Consider the following 17,983-nt stretch of genomic DNA (forward strand, 5'->3'; position numbering starts at 1 on the left):
CCATGTCAAGTTCTAACTGTTGCTTCCTGACTTGCATATAGGTTTCTCAAGAGGCAGGTCAGGTGGTCTGGTATTCCCATCTCTTTCAGAATTTTCTACAGTTTATTGTGATCAACACAGTCGAAGACTTTGGCATAGTCAGTAAAGCAGAAATAGATGTTTTTCTGGAACTCTCTTGCTTTTTTGATGATCCAGCAGATGTTGGCAATTTGGTCTCTGGTTCCTCTGCCTCTTCTAAAACCAGCTTGAACATCTGGAAGTTCACGGTTCACGTATTGTTGAAGCCTGGCTTGGAGAATTTTAAGCATTACTTTACTAGCGTGTGAGATGAGTGCAGTTGTGCGGTAGTTCGAGCATTCTTTGGCATTGCCTTTCTTTGGGATTGGAATGAAAACTGACCTTTTCCAGTCCTGTGGCCACTGCTGAGTTTTCCAAATTTGCTGGCATATTGAGTGCATCACTTTCACAGCATCATCTTTCAGGATTTGAAATAGCTCAACTGGAATTCCATCACCTCCACTAGCTTTGTTCGTAGTGATGCTTCCTGAGGCCCACCTGACTTCACATTCCAGGATGTCTGGCTCTAAGTGAGTGATCACACCATCATGATTATCTGGGTCATGAAGAACCTTTTTGTACAGTTCTTCTGTGTATTCTTGCCACCTCTTCTTAATATCTTCTGCTTCTGTTAGGTCCCTACCATTTCTGTCCTTTATCGAGCCCATCTTTGCATGAAATATTCCCTTGGTGTCTCTAATTTTCTTGAAGAGATCTCTAGTCCTTCCCATTCTATTCTTTTCCTCTATTTCTTTGCACTGATCACTGAGGAAGGCTTTCTTATCTCTCCTGGCTATTCTTTGGAACTCTGCATTCAAATGGGTATATCTTTCCTTTTCTCCGTTGCTTTTCGCTTCGCTTCTTTTCACAGCTATTTGTAAGGCCTCCTCAGACAGTCATTTTGCTTTTTTGCATTTCTTTTTCTTGGGGATGGTCTTAATCCCTGTCTCCTGTACAATGTCATGAACCTCCGTATAGTTCATCAGGCACTCTGTCTATCAGATCTAGTCCCTTTAATCTAGTATTGGTGCCTGAAAAATCCCATGGACAGAGGAGCCTGAGGGGCTACAGTCAGTCCAAAGTGTCAACTTACTGACTGAGCAGCAGCAACAGCAGGGTCATAAGACTGAGAAAGTAGGTTTCATATGTCCCCTGTGTGTGTGCATCACAATGAAGCAAACTCTTAATTTTTGGGAACTCTACATGGTTTTTGAAATATTTGGTCCCAGGAAAGATGGACAAGGGTAAGGAGAATGTGCAACAAGAAGACTGTGCTGGATCTGGGCTAGGTACTTGATTGATATGGGAAGGTCAGAGTCAACTTTAGACCAGACTACCTGAGTCATTTTTCTGTTGAATCTGAGATGTGTTTTACAGGCGTGAACCTGCCTGAGCTCTGATGGCTCTGGCAAGTGCTGACTAACCTCTGGTTTAGCATAGCCTGCTCAGAACCAAATCAGGATCTGAAATTATAAAGCTAGGATGCCTGGGGCCACCATTTAATATAAAGTTGGCAAAATGCCAATGGACAAAATATACAATTTCACCCATAAAATTCTTTCCCTTTCTTACCCACTCAAAATGAGATTCACTAAGCTGACAGAATACTGTGTCAATATAGTATAGAAAAACATAATAGGAAAAAAACAGTGGCAATTTTTAATCCATGCCAGTTAAAGGTATAGTTCCCAGTAATTTCCAAGTTCAGTAAAATCTAAAATTTTTTTATTCTCACCATCAACCCTAAAACCTTGCCTCTTATTTCTTAGATAAAGTATCAATCAACTCTTAGTTACTTATTATCAGTGATTAAATATCATTCAGTATCCATTAATTATCAGTCAGTATGATTCTTTAAAAATGGTGATGACAAGAGGCTGAGACAAAATATTTATCATTTCTGAGTTCCTTCAGTCACCTAGTTTAATGGCGAATGGTGCCCTCCCTAACAGATCTTTTTGTGAAACATTTAAGAGCTTGCAATTTTGATGGTATTAACTGGAACAGTAGTTCATTCATGGCTACCAATAAGTAGAATGTTTTTTAAAAGTCTCATTTTAACATTGTCAAGAGAGCAAATCTTTCTCGCTTGGGCTGTTTGATAAAAATCAGTCTCGGAGAGCGCGTAAGGTAAGTGGATATTAAAACAGGGTTATAAATCATTGCTTTAGTGTTCCGGCCTTAGAAGCTCGAAAGATCTTACCAAAAAGGGTGCATTGTTTTAATTGTGCCTCATTGTATCTGATGAGAAGACATCATTTCTCTCCTCTTCCTCCCAGGTGGCTGTTGAGGACCGCATCAGGCAGCTGCACGAAGCCCACAGGGACTTTGGCCCAGCGTCCCAGCACTTCCTTTCCAGTAAGTCATTGACCACTTTCAGCTCTTACCCTCCTCACTGCATCTTGGTGGCTATTTAGAGTTGAATTATGATAGTCTCTGCCAAATGCACTAGAGGCACCAATCATCCTGAAATATGACTTAGTGGGTAGATTCAGAAGGTTAAGATAAAGAGGACCAATTAGATCATTTTGTCCAGCCTTCCACTAATGCACAATTATTTCCTACAGTGTATTCTCAAGTGCTAAATTAAGTAATATTTTTGAATCTTTACTCAGAGCAGTTTACTTCATAAAGCTGATACTTATAATATCATATAATTATATGACAATTTAATATATATTACTGTGAATCTATGATTCTTCATATAATTGATTAAATACTACCTACCTGTAAGTTCGAACTTCAGCCCATTCTGTTTCCTTCCCTAACTATTCTTATCTGTCTTTTATCCTTGACCTCTCTTCATTCTTTTTATTTTTGTTTTACTATTTTATTAATTATATTTTATAATTAATTATAGTATTCATATATTATTAATAAATATTATATTTTATAACTAAATATATTGTTATAATTAATAACCAAGAGGAATAACCTTGGTTAATGGAAAGTGTAATATTGGAACATACTATAAATATAACAATGTGTATATCAATCCCAAGCTTCCTATCTATCCTTCTCCCCAACTCCTCTCCTCTGGTAATCATAAATTCATTCTCTAAGTCTTTGAGTCTATTTATGTTTTATAAATAAGCTCATTTGTATCATATTTTGATATTCCACATATAAATGATATCATATGATATTTATCTTTCTCTGTCTGACTTACTTCACTTAGTATGATAATCTCCATGTTGCTGCAAATGTCATCATTTCATTCTTTTTTTTGGCTGAGTAGCATTCCGTTGTATATATATGCCACATCTTCTTTATCCATTCCTCTGTCAGTGGTCATTTAGCTTGCTTCCATGTCTTGACTACTGTAAATAGTGCTACAGTGAACATTGGGGCACATGTATCTTACTGAATTATGCGTTTTTCCAAATATATGCCCAGCAGTGGGATTACTAGATTATATGATAGCTCTGTTGTAAGTTTTTTAAGGAACCTCCATACTGTTCTCCATAGTTATTGTACCAGTTGTCATTCCCACCAACAATGTAAGAGGGTCCTCTTTTCTCCACACCATCTCCAAGATTTATTGTTTATAGACTTTAATAATGGCCATTCTGACTGGTGTGAGGTGATACCTCATTGTAGTTTTGATTTGCATTTCTCTAATAATTAGCAGCATTGAGTATCTTTTCATTTGCCTCTTGACCATCTGTATGTCTTCTTTGGAGAAATGTCTATTTAGATCTTCTGCCCATTTTTTTTTATTGGGTTGTTCATTTTATTTTTTATATTGAACCACATGAGCTGTTTGTAAATATTGAAGATTAATCCTTTGTTGGTCACATTGTTTTCAAATATTTTCTCCCATTCTGTGGGTTGTCTTTTCATTTTGTTTATGGTTTTGTTTGCTGTGCAAACAAAAATTAAGCTTTTGAGTTTAATTAGGTCCTATTTGTTTTTGTTTCCATTATTCTAGGAGATGGATTGAAAAATTTATGTGAAAGAGTGTTCTGCCTATGTTTACCTCTAAGAGTTTCAGAGTATCCAATCTTACATTTAGATCTTTAATCCATGTTGAGTTTATTTTTGTTTGGTGGAGTTGAACCATCATTTAAGGCAATTATTTTATGCCTGCCAACATTATGAATATGACCCAACCTAACCCTTATAGCAACTTGTAAGGTAGATACTATTATTATTATACCCATTATTAAGATGAGGAAATTGAGACACAGTCACAGAGCGTGCAGATGACAGAGCCGGGATTCGAACCAAAGAAGCCAGCTCCAGAGTCTGTTTTTAACCACCACAATAGACTGTCTTTTAGTAAATTGATAGATTTTAATGAAGAAGAAGCAATTCTATATGTTTTCCTTTCATGCTTCTGCCTTCCTCTTGTATTGCCATTTTCTAGTCCTTTCCTTTCCTTCTCCATTTTCCATAGGTTAATAAAAAGATTCATGCTCACAAACATTTTAAAGTATTTGACTTGATGCTTTCATGTATGTCTCCAATTGACCATTTTATTTTAGAACAAAAATTCCCGGAAAGTAGTGGTCCTCTCTTTTCATTATACATTGATAGTATATGAAACAAGAAGTTGTCTTATTTTCTTGACTGAGTCTGACCTTTTTATCAACATGCAGTCATTATTTGAACAGTATCACAAATACTTAGAAAGTGTCAAAAAAAAGAAGGGCAAATTAAAGCAGTATACATAATTGAGTGGGACAGTGGCTTTTGAGAATGGCTCCAGAACAATTTTAAATCCTGCAGATTTTATCTTCGATGTTTTCCCCAATTTCTGGTCTGCTTAAATTGCCTTGGTGGCAGAGCCATTCTATTCGATTTAATTGAGATTAAATGCAATAACATGTAAGTTATTCATAAACCATAAATAAAAATATTACTATTATGCATATTAATTGTTCCTCAGATATCATATATATATATATATATATATTCCTTCACTCTTTATTCTGTCTGCCTGCCCTACTCGAATTCCTATGTCTTACCCTGTTAAAGCATAATCTCAGAAAATGATATGTTATACTCATTTAACCCAGGTGACAGGTAAAGTTTAATGTGTACTTTTCCTGGGTTATTTGCATTTTAATAGGATGAAAAGCCATAAGCCTGAGGAATGACTCTCCGGGGGTGAAACGTCAGCCATAATCTCTGAGTTGTAAGGGGAGAACTTTGAGGGTCCAGGAGGAGCATCTCCATACCTCTCAACCCATATCACACGGTGCCCACATCCAGAAAGGTCAGACCTGTATACACGGACACTCAGAAATCCACTGATTGACCTGCTTATATGGAGCCAGCCCCAGACATCACCAATTTCTTAAGTATTCATGTGGAGTATCAATATGTGCTTAGAAGCTTTGCTTATGGACATCACAAAATACCAATTTAGCCGAAGGGATATTTGAGAAATAGGATATCTTGAGACTAAAGATAAAAGATTATTTCCTTGTGTTGTCTCTTTTTTAAATTACAGAGGTAGTATAGGACCCTCAAGGAGATTTTGGAAAGCAGAGAGTACAAACAGGAAAGAAAAATTATCTGTAATCCAACCACTTAGAGATAACCACTATAAAAAATGTGGTTTATACACATTCTGTCTATCTCTCAGGGATGTGTGTGTGTATGTGAACTCAGATTTTCTCTCTCGCCCTTTTTTTAAACCAAACAGGGATAAAAATATTTTACAGCTTTATGACCTGCTTTTTCCCCTTAGAACTATAATAAAAATATTTTTTGTATATTTAAATATTCCTCTGCAGAGTGCATTTTTTAAATGATGGCATAGTATTCCCTTCTGTGGCTGTCCCACATTTACCACAATTCTAAATCACTCAATCACTTAAGGTTATTTCAAAATTTTCAGTACTTTATCGAAGATTGTATATCATATCTAATATTCTTCCTTCACCTTTATAAATACCTCAGATTCTTTCCATAAGATAAATGCCCCCAAAATGGAACATGCTGTGTTAAAGCACATTTACATTTGTAAGGCTTTTGTTATGTGTTGCCAAACTGATCTGTAGAAAGTGGCACTAGAAATTGGGTGCACCATCAAAACCCTATGTGAGTCAGGGCCTCTCTGAAGTCACTTATTTGCTGTTATTTTTATGTTCTATAAAAGAAAAAGAAGTTCCCCTTCCCCAAAAGTAAAAATATATTTGAAAAATACAACTAAGCTCATATTAAATGAGTTTGAATTGATAGGTGTCTAATAATTTGCTTCCAGGTTACCAGGAATAATAATAGAGTGATTTCTGAAGCTTTGAAGTAAAAAGAAAGGAGAAATAAGGACGAACCATTAACCGCACCCTCCCCCCCAACACACAGTCACTTCTCTGTCTCCTCCTCTCTCTCTGTCTCTCTCTTTGTCTCTGTCAGACACACACACACACACACACACCTTTGAAAATTACATTACCAGCTGTCTTTGTTTTCTTCTTTTATCAGTAGAAAGAGGCAGCCTTTTACTTAAGTATTCACTATTTCTTCTTGGTGGCCCAGTCTCTACTTGTTAAAGAGGCTGTTTCTTTTATCTTAGATCTGAGAGAAAATGAGAAGAGGAAACATTGTAAAATATCACCTTTATCCATTGATAGACACTAGCTTGCCTTTAATTTGAGCTTTAATATTCTACTACTTCTGATTGACTTCTGCAACGTAAACCAAGAAGAAGGAGAAATTCTAGTAGTGTGATTTTAAAATATATTTATCCTTAAAATTTTATATATTTTTAAAAGCTATTCATATGTCAATGATCAAAAATGTATCAGTACTATAGTATTCACTAGCCTCCTGCTAAGTCACTTCAGTCGTGTCCAACTGTGCGACCCCATCCCTGGGATTCTCTAGCCTAGTAGTCTGCAAATAGTCCACTTTTGTTATTTTCAAGAATTTAAGAATTTTTTTTTAAAGAATTCAAGATTTTTTTCTGGATATTTTCTCAATTTTCTGAGCTTCTCTTCTAAATTTTACTTTTCTCATCAAGAAGTATAATTCTATATGAGAAAATAGAAATCTTTCTGTAACAGTAGAAAGAATTTATATTTGTTATTAAAATTTTACAAGTTCTAAAATTCCCTGAAGGGCCATTTCCCAAGCCAAGTTCCTCAGAACATTAATGTTCTTTGTGATGTTAATAACTCTCCCTTGAAAAAATAGTTCTGGGGTCAATAAGATTGGAAAAACACTAGGTTATAAAGATAAGCAAACTTCTTTCCTGTGGGAATTCTTGTAGCTCTTAGTATACATCAAAACTCTAAGAGGAGCATAGAGTCGGTGACTCTCCTGTCCTACTTCTGTGACTACCAAAGCCTTTTTCAGACACACCAATTAATTTCTCACTAAACATGCCATGGAACAGACTATGAGAATTTTTGCCCTAAAGTGATATTTGCCAAATAGTTTGATAATGAGAACTTTCTGCTGAAGGTAGCAAGAACATGATCCAATTAAAAAGAAAATGACTGTTTGTAAGGCCAATGGGTCAACTCTCTCTTTCCTGGGGTTTCCAGCCCTCATCCCCACTCCAGGAGGCCCCCTGTGCTATGGAATTTCCTAACTGGAGAGAAGCTTAGAGAGTGTCTATATGACTTGTTTTCAAAGTACTTATTAGTGAATCCTGAAATCAATTTAATGACTTGCAACCAGCAATTTTTTAATGGAATGAAATGGAACAGATTAGAAAATATCAGAGTACATTGCACAAGCAAGGCTAAGTATCTGGTTTCAGTTAAAGATGTGTGTGTATGTGTGTGAGTGTGTCTGTGTGTCTGTGTACTACATCACAGCGTAAAATGTATTCCTTTTAGGCATTCCAGTCAAAAATGTTTGACAGGTACTGAAGTATTCCCAGCCCTACCCTTACTTTACACATGACAAAATAGGAGCAGAGAGACCAAATGACATAATCAAGGTCACATAGATGGTTATAATAAACCTGGGACTGGAACCCCATTTCAGAACTTCAATGCCACACCTTGTGTTGCCTTACCCATTAAGAACTAATACACAGGCCAGTGACTGTCTAGTCTATCTGATACCACCACTGATTTTTCTCTCTTTTATTTCTCTTGGTCTGGGCCATAGCAAGTTGATTTATATAGCCTGAATTTTTCTCTCAATGCCCCTGAACCAAGTGTCATTTCACCAATGTTATGAGTTATTGGTTAAGAGTATAGACTCTGAAACTAGGTTAACTGGGTTCAACTATTGATTCAGATATTTAATCTCTTTATCTCTCATCTGTAAAATGGGGCTAATAGTATATTTCATCAAATTTAAGGCATATCCCCCATGTTTTAACAGCTGTGAAATCAAAACATACCTTATGTCTAATGTCTAAAATTAAAAATAATTTTATTTATTTACTTTTGGCTGTGCTGGGTCTTCATTGCTGCATGAACTTGCTCTAGTTGTGGCAAGTGGGGGCTACTCTTTAGTTGCGGTGCATTGGGTTCTGATAGTGGTGGCTTCTCTTGTTGCAGAGCAAGTGCTTTAGGGTGTGTGGGCTTTAGTAGTTGTGGCATGTGGGCTCAGTAGTTGCAGCTCCCGGGCTCTGGAGCACAGGTTCAGTAGTTGTAGCATGTGGGCTTAGCTGGTTCAATCTGGGATCTACCCAGATCAGGGACCAAACCCGTGTCTCCTGCATTGGCAGGCAGATTCTTTACCACTGAGTCACCGGGGAAGCCCTTTAATAGGGTTTTGAATTCAATAAAATATGGTAATACTATCTCTTAGTGTTATAATGACGAGCAAAGAGTTAACATATGTAAAACCATTACAACAGTGCCTTACCCCATGGACTATACAGTCCATGGAATTGTCCAGGCCAGAATACTGGAGTGGGTAGCCTTTCCCTTCTCCAGGGGATCTTCCCAACCTAGGGATCGAACCCAGGTCTCCCGCATTGCAGGTAGATTCTTTACCAGCTGAGCCACCAGAGAAACCCAAGAATACTGGAGTGGGTAGCCTATCCCTTCTCCAGTGGATCTTCTCGACTCAGGAATTGCAGGGTCTCTTGCCTTGCAGGTGGATTCTTTACCAACTGAGCTATCAGGGAAGCCATGCAACAGTGCCTGACACACTGTAGGTGCTGTGGTGCTATGCAAGTGTTTGCTATTAGCATTAGTATCTTTACTATCAACTTGATAGTATAACTTATTGTCTGCCTATTAGAGTCAAACTAGACATAAAAGAAGCTTTCATTCTCTTGTATTTACTTCTCAGTGTATTTCCTCTCCTTTTCCAAAGATGTTTTTCATGGATCTAATCTGAAAGTACAGTGTTTTGCATATTAGAAGAACTCAACAGTTACTTGTGTAACTAATGAATAGATGAGTAATCAATAAGTAGACCCTAACCTAATCTCTATAAGGGGATTTCCCTGGTGGCTCAGTGGTAAAGAATTTGCCTGCCAATGCAGGAGACTCAGGGTTGATCCCTGGATTGGGAAGATCTCCTGGAGAAGGAAATGGCAAGCAACTCCAGTATTCTTACCTGGAGAATCCTCTGGACAGAGGAGCTTGGCAGGCTATAGTCCATGGGGTCAGAAGAGAGTCAGGCATGACTAAGCAACTAAACAACAACATATAAGGACAGGATGATTTTAGTCTTGTTGACAGTTATATCCTCCAATATCTAACAGAGTATCTGTACTTGATAAATGTTCAGTAAAATTCTACACAGAATGAATTATGTCTTATACCCAAAAGAAGAGGAGATAAATTTCCTCCCCTCTATTGTTAGTACACAGTGGCATGAGATTTAGCATAGTGACTACCACATAGTAGACAATAAATAATATGACCTTTTATGTTGCCTTTCAGCAAGGTCTAATAGCATTCATAACTTTACATAGTCCTTTTTCTAAATGTCTACTGTGCCATGTAATATATTAAGGGGAAAAGCTGTCTTCAAAATTACAACATAATCACAACTATATTAGAAAAAAAATGATAAGCAACAGAAAGGTACATATCAAGAAAAGACTGAAAATTGAATACATCAAAATGCAAACAGCTGTTGTGTTTTACTTTCTTTTTACCCTTACAGGTTTGTTTTGTTGTTGTTGTTGTTGTTGTTTTTTTTCTACTAATAGCAGTGTATTTCTTGTATGATGGGAGAAAAAACAGTAAAGGCAGAATTTTTTATTCTCCAGCTCTGAACACAGTGACTTCTTGCAGTATTAAGCTCTCCTATAACTCCAGAAGACGAATTTCCTTTTTACTCTTTATTCTGAATTTAAAAGCCGTGGGTTTCACTGAGTGATCATCTCATTCTCAGATTATGAGACACTGTAAAAAGAAAGAACTGATCACTTATTTCTTGCAGGCTTTATAATCTTAACTGCCTTAATCAAATCCCTGGTTCACTCTTTTTCTCTTGTTTAAGTAACCCAAGTGTTGACAGTTTCTCCTTGCTGCATTAGGGCTACAAAGCTTGTTTCCATCTTGAGAGTTGCCAAACCTTCACCACCGCCTCCCCGACTCACACACTTAATAAAAAGGGTGGGGTGGGGGAAACTTTAAGCACGTTTCATAATTGCTGGCATTTCACTTACCAGTGCTGCAATCTATGCTACCATGGTCCTCAGGGGATGGATGGATTTGACATACGAGTAGGCCAATCATTTAAAGCTCAGATCAGTTTAAAGAAACCATCATGTTAAAAGTCATAAAGAAACCCATAGGTAAAATGGGAGATGATTTTCAGTCTAAAGCCATTAGGTAAAATCTCAGGGCAAAATAATTTGAGCCAGTTTCTTCAACAGTCACATGCTGTCTTGAGTGTTGGGAACTTGAAAGAAATACTGTCTAAAAACCATTTATCAGTGATGCTGGTAATGTCTCCCTAAGTTCAAAGATAGCCTTTCAGGCGCCCACAGAATGCAGTCATGGTGTTCATCATTACTGTCTCTTCTCAAAACCTATTTCTATGGCCCTTTCGCCTTGAGCTCAAATTTATATTCTCCAATTTAGACCTTAGATTTATTTGCTTGAGAGAATCCACAGGAACAAAATTTTACATGGCCCTACCCATCCATTTATTGGAATGCAGGAAGAAGCTTAGAAAAATTTATCAGTTTTGCCCTGTGGGGATTTCTGCACTGGAACTGGTTTATACTAGCTCAGGGGAGCCAATTGTTGTGTATTATAGGAATTGTGAGCTGATTGTTAAACACACCTTTGGGAGCTTGAAATCAGCCGCCATAGTGAGACTTATTGATCCACCACCCCCACTGCTCCCCTGCCCCCAAATTTAGCAAATACTGCAAACCAAGACTTTCTTTTTTTGGCATGACTGGTTGACCAGAACACCACCAAGTGTATTAACATTGTTCAGATCACACAAGTCCCTAGAAGGTAAAGTTCAGGACCCCAATACCTGTCTGCCTTAGAGAGGAGGCCCACTTGTTCTGGTCTGTGCAGGATGTTCTTGGTTTTAGCGTGTGCGTTCCCATGTCCCAGGAAAGCTCCTCAGTCCCAGGCACACGAGGATGATTGCTCACCCTCACCTTCAGCGATGTTCCACAGAAACAGAGCCCTACTTGGACAAAGCCAGCTGTTGAGAGAACAGCCCTCAGTGTGAGGGAGGGAAGCAGGATAAGGTGGGGAAGGCTGGGCAGGAGTCAGTCTAAACATGGCAGTGGAGACTCGCTTCCACCTGCTCCCTCCTGGAACTCTGGAGCACGAATCGCTCCTCAGACTTGGCCCCATTTGGGGGTAAGGGAGCTTCTGCTCCCCCGTGTCAGTCCTCCATTGGCCACGGATTTATGAGGAGTAGTGACCAACAAGGCAGTTTCCAGCTCTCTGGAGCTGAGAGTGGTGGAACCATAGCAGCCAGTGCTGCCAACAGCGGGGAATGGGTACACCAGCTGGGGAGAGGCAATCTGAGTGGTCCACACCCATAGCATGGACCTCTTGCAGATTTTAGAAACCCCCATGATACCCCGTGCAGAAACTGGCTTTCAGGCTCAATGGTGATGCTCACCTTGATAGCTAAGCGCCTCTCCTTCATCACCTGCCTACGTGGAAATGGGTCCAGTGGCATGGCAGAGATGAGACAAGTGCCGGTTTCTTTCCTATTTCATCTTCCTCCTCCTGACAGATTCCTCTGGGCCTCACGAGGGCTTAGAGCTGGGAGACCAGCATCACAGCGCTGGATCAGTTTCATGACACATGGGCACTATTTTAGTGGAAAGCTGGCTCTGAAAGGTATATTTTTACACTCCCCAGAAAATGAAGGCATTTGTGCATTTGGCCTAGGGTAGCATTTTGTCATCTGTCCCAAAATACAAAGCTTTGCACAAACAGAAATGGTGGAATCACATCCCTGTGGGTAAAAATCATTACTTTCGTTTTGTTTTTTGTCTTTTTCTTCTTCCTACTTGGACATTTTCCATTTTCAGAACACAACCAGTTTGGAAGTAGAAAATAATTTTTCGTGAGAACTTTGAGGTAAGGACAAAAGGTGTTTGGGTTTTTTTGTGTAGACTTACAGACATGTTTCCTGGTGTAAAAGCCACTCTTTTGATTTTTCAAATACACTTGCAGATAGCAGCAGTAACAAGCATCTTGATTTCAGTCTAATGCAGGTGTGCATCAGAATGTGCTGGAAGGGACAGGGATGGGCCTAGGTGATGAGGGGCATTTTAAGGATTCACAGAAATGTGAGGACAGATAGGGAAGAGCATTCACTGTCGATGATGTGTTTGCCTCTCTCTGTATTTGCCTTTGCCGCTGTGGACTTCAGACCATCACAGCTATCACAGTTTCTCTCTTCCCTCCTCCTCCTTCCTCAGTTTCTCCCGCCTTGTGACTTCTGTTTTCTTCTTTAGCCCCCTGACTTTTTCTAACCGCCCCACCTCTCTCCCCTCTGCATTTATCTCTGTGTATTGCAATCAAGTTCTCTAAGCATCAGCTGATTGGTTCACTTATTTACTGTCTATTTATAATGAAGGTCATTTCAGAGGCCAAGGCCAGATCAAAACTAGACTTTCTTGATTTGGGCACTAGCGACATGATAAACCAGACAATTGTCTGTTGTGGGGACTGTCGTGTGCCTTACAGGATTAGTAGCATCCCATACCAGTCACGCCCCTCTCTCTCAGTTGTGACAACAAAAATGTCTCCAGGTACTGTCCTATGTCTCCTGGAGGGCAGAATTGTCCCTGGTTGAGGACGCCTCCTGTCCACCAACCCCTGGACGATGTGTGGCCCTCAAAACAAGGTCACAAGGACTGAGTGCAGTGACCTCTGCCTGAGGGAGCATGGGAGATGACTTTTCTGCATTCCTAGGTCCCCTTCAATGAAGAGACAACCCTCTGCTGTCTGTCCCTTTGGGAGTCACCTCAGCTACCTTGCCCGGGATCACACCCCTTCCATAGGCAGCTCCTGAGTAATATAGGAGTACAGAGACATGGCCATTTTGGCCCAACTCAGAAGAACTTGAACATTCTAGCTCAAAAGTTCCCGAGGGGTTGAGGGAGACTGTCTCTGGGCTTGCGTCCAAGCTTTGCTGCCACGCCTGCTCCCTTCTATATGTGTTGATCACAAAGGCACCATGACTTCCCAAATACCCTCCTCTCTGAACTTGGTCTTAGAGTCTACTTCCTGGAGAACCCAGACTGTGATGGGGCAGTGTAACAGACATTTAGATGCATCTGAGAAAAAAAAAAAAGCCTTATCATAGGCTCATGCTGGTCACTGGGTAATTTGATTTACTCTTGCTTTCATAACGAGGTTGATGATTCTGCCCAGCACATGTGATGATGATGGCTATTTAAGGTGTCTGACCTCAATGAGCTCCATCAATGGGGAAGGACTTTGGGGACAGCAGAAAATTACATCAGCCCCTTGCCTCACACCTAAAGCTCAGCAGGATACATGCCAATGACAGGCAAGAGTTAGAATGAAAGAGACTCAATAAAGTAGATCATAAAAGGAAACAGGTTGGAGTCTGAGCACCACAAGCGTAAAGGACATGCATTATGCTTTTCTTTTTTTTTTAATTTCATACATCTAACCCCTGACAAATAGATGCAGGAGATACCTTGATTGAATGAATAACGGCACACTTGCAAGATTATTCCCACTCTAATATGATAGAAAAGAACTTAACCTAATGTCCTGAAAAAGTTAGGAGCTTCCCTATATTTTCAGCCAGTTAAGAACTGATTCATTCTCTCATTCAACAAATGTACATTCAGTGACCACTATAGGTCAGACCCTTTCTAGGTACTGGGAAAGCAGTAGTGATTAGGAGATGAGTTCTGTCTCATGGAGCTTGAACTTTAATAGGAGAAGGCAATCATGTCTTAATAAGCTGGATAAAGAAGAATAAAGCAGGCTGAAGAGGCCAGAGGTGATGGGGACAGGAACACTTTAAATGGGGTGGTCAGGGTGGTCACATTTCATCAAGAAGCGAGGAAGCACAGCAGGCAGATACGGGGGTTTGTGCAGAGGGTTCCAAGTAGAGGAAATAGGAAATGTAAAGGCTCTGGGATGGGAACATCCTTAGGGGGCTTGAGAAACAATGAAGAGACTAGTATGACTGAAACTGAGGAAGCAAGATGATAAATAAGAGCAGGTGACTGAGCACCCAAGAGCCAGACCAAGTAGAGTCCTGTCTCCTACAGTTCAAAGCAAGTGGAATCTGTTCTTAGTAAGAAGGGCAGACCTGGAGGGTTCTAAGCTAAAAAGCAACAGGACCCGACTTCCTGTGCCTATAGCATCTGCTCGTTCATTCACGTATTTATTCATAAACACTAGGCAGTTGGAAGAGGAAGATGAGAAAGACAGAATCCTGGCCTTGGGGCACTCAAATTCTGAACCATTTGAGTTAGACCTAAGCCAGTTGAGTTAGACCTATACAAAGAGCCTTATACAAAGAGATTTTAAAAAATCATGATCTTCTATAGTTGTGGGAAATAGTAGGTGTCATGGGAGTAGAGTGGAAGGAGGAATTAATTCTCCAGTGAGGAAAATGAGGTGTTCCATATTGACTAGTATTAATGCGCATGGCCCCTGAGGCTACGTGCAAATCCAAGGTAGAGAATATTTCATCTGATAGGAATCTAGTAGAGGATGCTTCTGATTACCTGACCCTTGGTTTCACTTAGCGAGAGTCGCAAGATGTATTCAGTTTTGCAAATTAGGTTCTCCCTTATCCTTAGCCATTCTGATATGATGAATATCCCCCTTTCCAATTTCACACGTAGTCTCCTTATAGCCCTTTTGTCCAGAAAGGGATTTCTTATGTATGTATAATGAATATAAATATAGGTTTTAGGAAGCGCTAATGTTTTAATGAGCTAGAAGCAGGCAGACAAGAGAGAGAATAATTGAAGGATTAGTCAACATGGGGGCAATTTGACTTGAAAGCGAAAATCTGAGCAGGAAATGTCTGGGAAAAAATGAGAAGAGGAATGGAATGGAAGGAGCTCATTTATGATGTGAGCTAAACCCAGTAGAATTCTGTCTCAGAAGGTAAAAAGTGAAAGTTTGTATGGGGAACTTGACCTAGGCCAGCTATCAAGGGAAAGAGACTAATTCAAAAGACTTGGCCCAGGCAATATGGAGCAGCTGCATCTCTTAGAGGTGTCAGGAGAAGAAGGGAAAGTTTTGAAACCAAAGCCTCAGTTATTCCTGGGGCCCAACATAGAAGCTCACTAGAACCCTTGCTGTCTTAGGGCAAAATTAAGGATGACAAAACTGATGTCTTAGGACAAGTCAGGTAATTCCTTTAACATGAACCACCCACACCAATTGAAGTAGAACAAAAAAGATTGTAAGTTCAGTGATGTGAAATTTAATTTAAAAATCAGAACTGAAAATAAACATGAAAATGAAATGTTTTATTTCTTCCTAAAAATACTTGGCTATTAATATTTGTTTTGAGTTCCTAAACAATACTAATAGAGAATGATAAAACCCAGTTGACTTTTGTAGTTGACACCAGCCTCAGAATGCCAGAAGGGAGATTTGTCTTCTTTCAACTTCTACTACTCTGAGAATTGCCTACAATTTTTTGAAGAGTCAGAAACTGGCTGGAAAAGGAGAAAGCAGGATTATTTAGTGGAGTTGTTTGCTAGGCTCATGATTTGGAGGTTAACAGTCAGGGTAGCTGTAGCACCATAGAATCTCTCATTTGCCTGGTTTCCCTGGGATTCCTCACATTGGCAGTGAGTCAGTTAATGGAATAAATATCTTGATAGCTCACTATATAAATTATGATGATAATAAGGGTAGGGATAGGAAAACAAACAAAAAAAATGAGCACTCTCTGCTCTTAACACTGGCTGAGCAAAGCATCTTGCATGGATTAACCTGTTTAATCTTTACAACAACCTTATAAAATAAAGATTATTTTTTTGAATATGCATATATTTCTTTCTTTCGTTGTCTGTGTTGGGTCTTATTTGAAGAACGTGGGATCTTCATTGCAACAGGTGGCCTTCTCTAGTTATGGTGCAGGCTTCTCCCTAGTTATGGCCCACAAGCTCAGTAGTTGCGATGCATAGGCTTCATTGCTCCATGTCTTGAGGGATCTTAGTTCCCCAACCAGGGATCAAACCCACATCCCCTGCATTGGAAGGCACAGTCTTAACCACTGGACCACCAGGGAAGTTCCCAAAATAAGGATTATTATTGTCTCCATGTCACAGAAGAGAAAATTGAGACAAGAGAAGTTTAATAACATAATTTAAGTAACCCCTATAGAATTTCAGCTTCAGAGAAGGGGCTCCAGGGACTAGTGAGGGCAACCCCCAAGTCTCAACTGCAGAGACTAAAGGGGATAATCCCCATTAATGTTTTGAATGATAGTAGAGGAAGTGGCTAGTAGAGTAAGAAATGGGAGTGATTTGGCTTGTGAATATTTTTCTATTCTTTAATCTCTTTAATGTTCTTCTCGCCCTCGCTCTCTCACCCTTGTTGTCTCGCCCTCTTGCACTATAGGTTGACTGCTAGATCAGTTCTGATTGTCCCTAAATGTGTTGGGGTTTGAGGTCTGGGCTGAAGGACCAGAGCCCATCTGGTCATGTGCTCATGGTAACTCATCAGGGCATAAGAAGACGATCTTCTGTTCCTACCATATCTGCTGAAGCTCCATTGGCCAAAGCGACTCATATGATCAAGGTCAAGGGGCTGGGAAATACACTCTGCTAGTCCTGTGGCTATCTCCAGTATAGATATTTAATTCTTTTTTAGTGGAATAAAGAACTGAGGCCACAATTTAATTTCTCCCTCCCTTTTATCACTTTTATTGCTATTGCTATCATATTCTTAGCTGTTTCTCACTCTTATCTTGCTTTCTAAATGGATATACATCTCATTTATAATCATTTGGTTTTTAATATCTGAGTTGCTCCCCGCTGGCTCAGGTTTCAAATTTTACTTTCTTTGAAATTTCTCTGGTGCCTAATGCAATACCGTTCACACAGAGAGCATTCAGCAAATGGTGTTGACTGCCTGCTGTCTTTTAAAAGCACATCTGGAGAGATACGGAAGGCACCTGGCATTATTGCACTGACTTGTTAGTAACCTGGCTAACCCAGATGGCCTAAAGACCTCAGCTGCCTTTACGCAGAGGAAAGTAGTTAATGTTACTCCTTTTCAATTGCTAAGTCATGTCTGTCTCCTTGCAACCCCATGAACTGCATCCTGCCAGGCTCCTCCATCCTCCATTATCTCCCGGAGTTTGCTCCAATTCATGTTCATTGAGTCAGTGATGCTATCTAACTATCTTATCCTCTGCCACCCACTTCTTCTGCCTTCCATCTTTCCCAGCATCACGGTCTTTTCCAATGAGTTGGCTCTTCGCATCAGGTGGCCAAAGTATTGGAGCTTCAGCTTCAGCCTCAATCCTCCCAGTGAATATTCAGGGTTGATTTCCTTTAGTATTGACCGATTTGACCTCCTTGCAGTCCAAGGGACTCTTA

At 39.7% G+C, this 17,983-nt stretch overlaps 1 protein-coding gene across 10 annotated transcripts in view; it reads left to right on the forward strand.

Moving 5' to 3' along the window:
* The window catches only part of DMD (dystrophin), a 2,532,480-nt gene that overhangs the window by 2,286,369 nt on the left and 228,128 nt on the right, over positions 1–17,983 (forward strand). For all 10 annotated transcript variants that reach the window (XM_043457704.1, XM_043457699.1, XM_043457698.1 and 7 more), the window contains one exon: positions 2,337–2,415. In XM_043457704.1, the coding sequence (XP_043313639.1) occupies positions 2,337–2,415 (79 nt within the window). The remainder of the gene's footprint in view (positions 1–2,336; positions 2,416–17,983) is intronic.

The sequence above is a fragment of the Cervus canadensis genome, chromosome X (assembly GCF_019320065.1).
Source record: "Cervus canadensis isolate Bull #8, Minnesota chromosome X, ASM1932006v1, whole genome shotgun sequence".
NCBI classification, from domain to species: domain Eukaryota; kingdom Metazoa; phylum Chordata; class Mammalia; order Artiodactyla; family Cervidae; genus Cervus; species Cervus canadensis.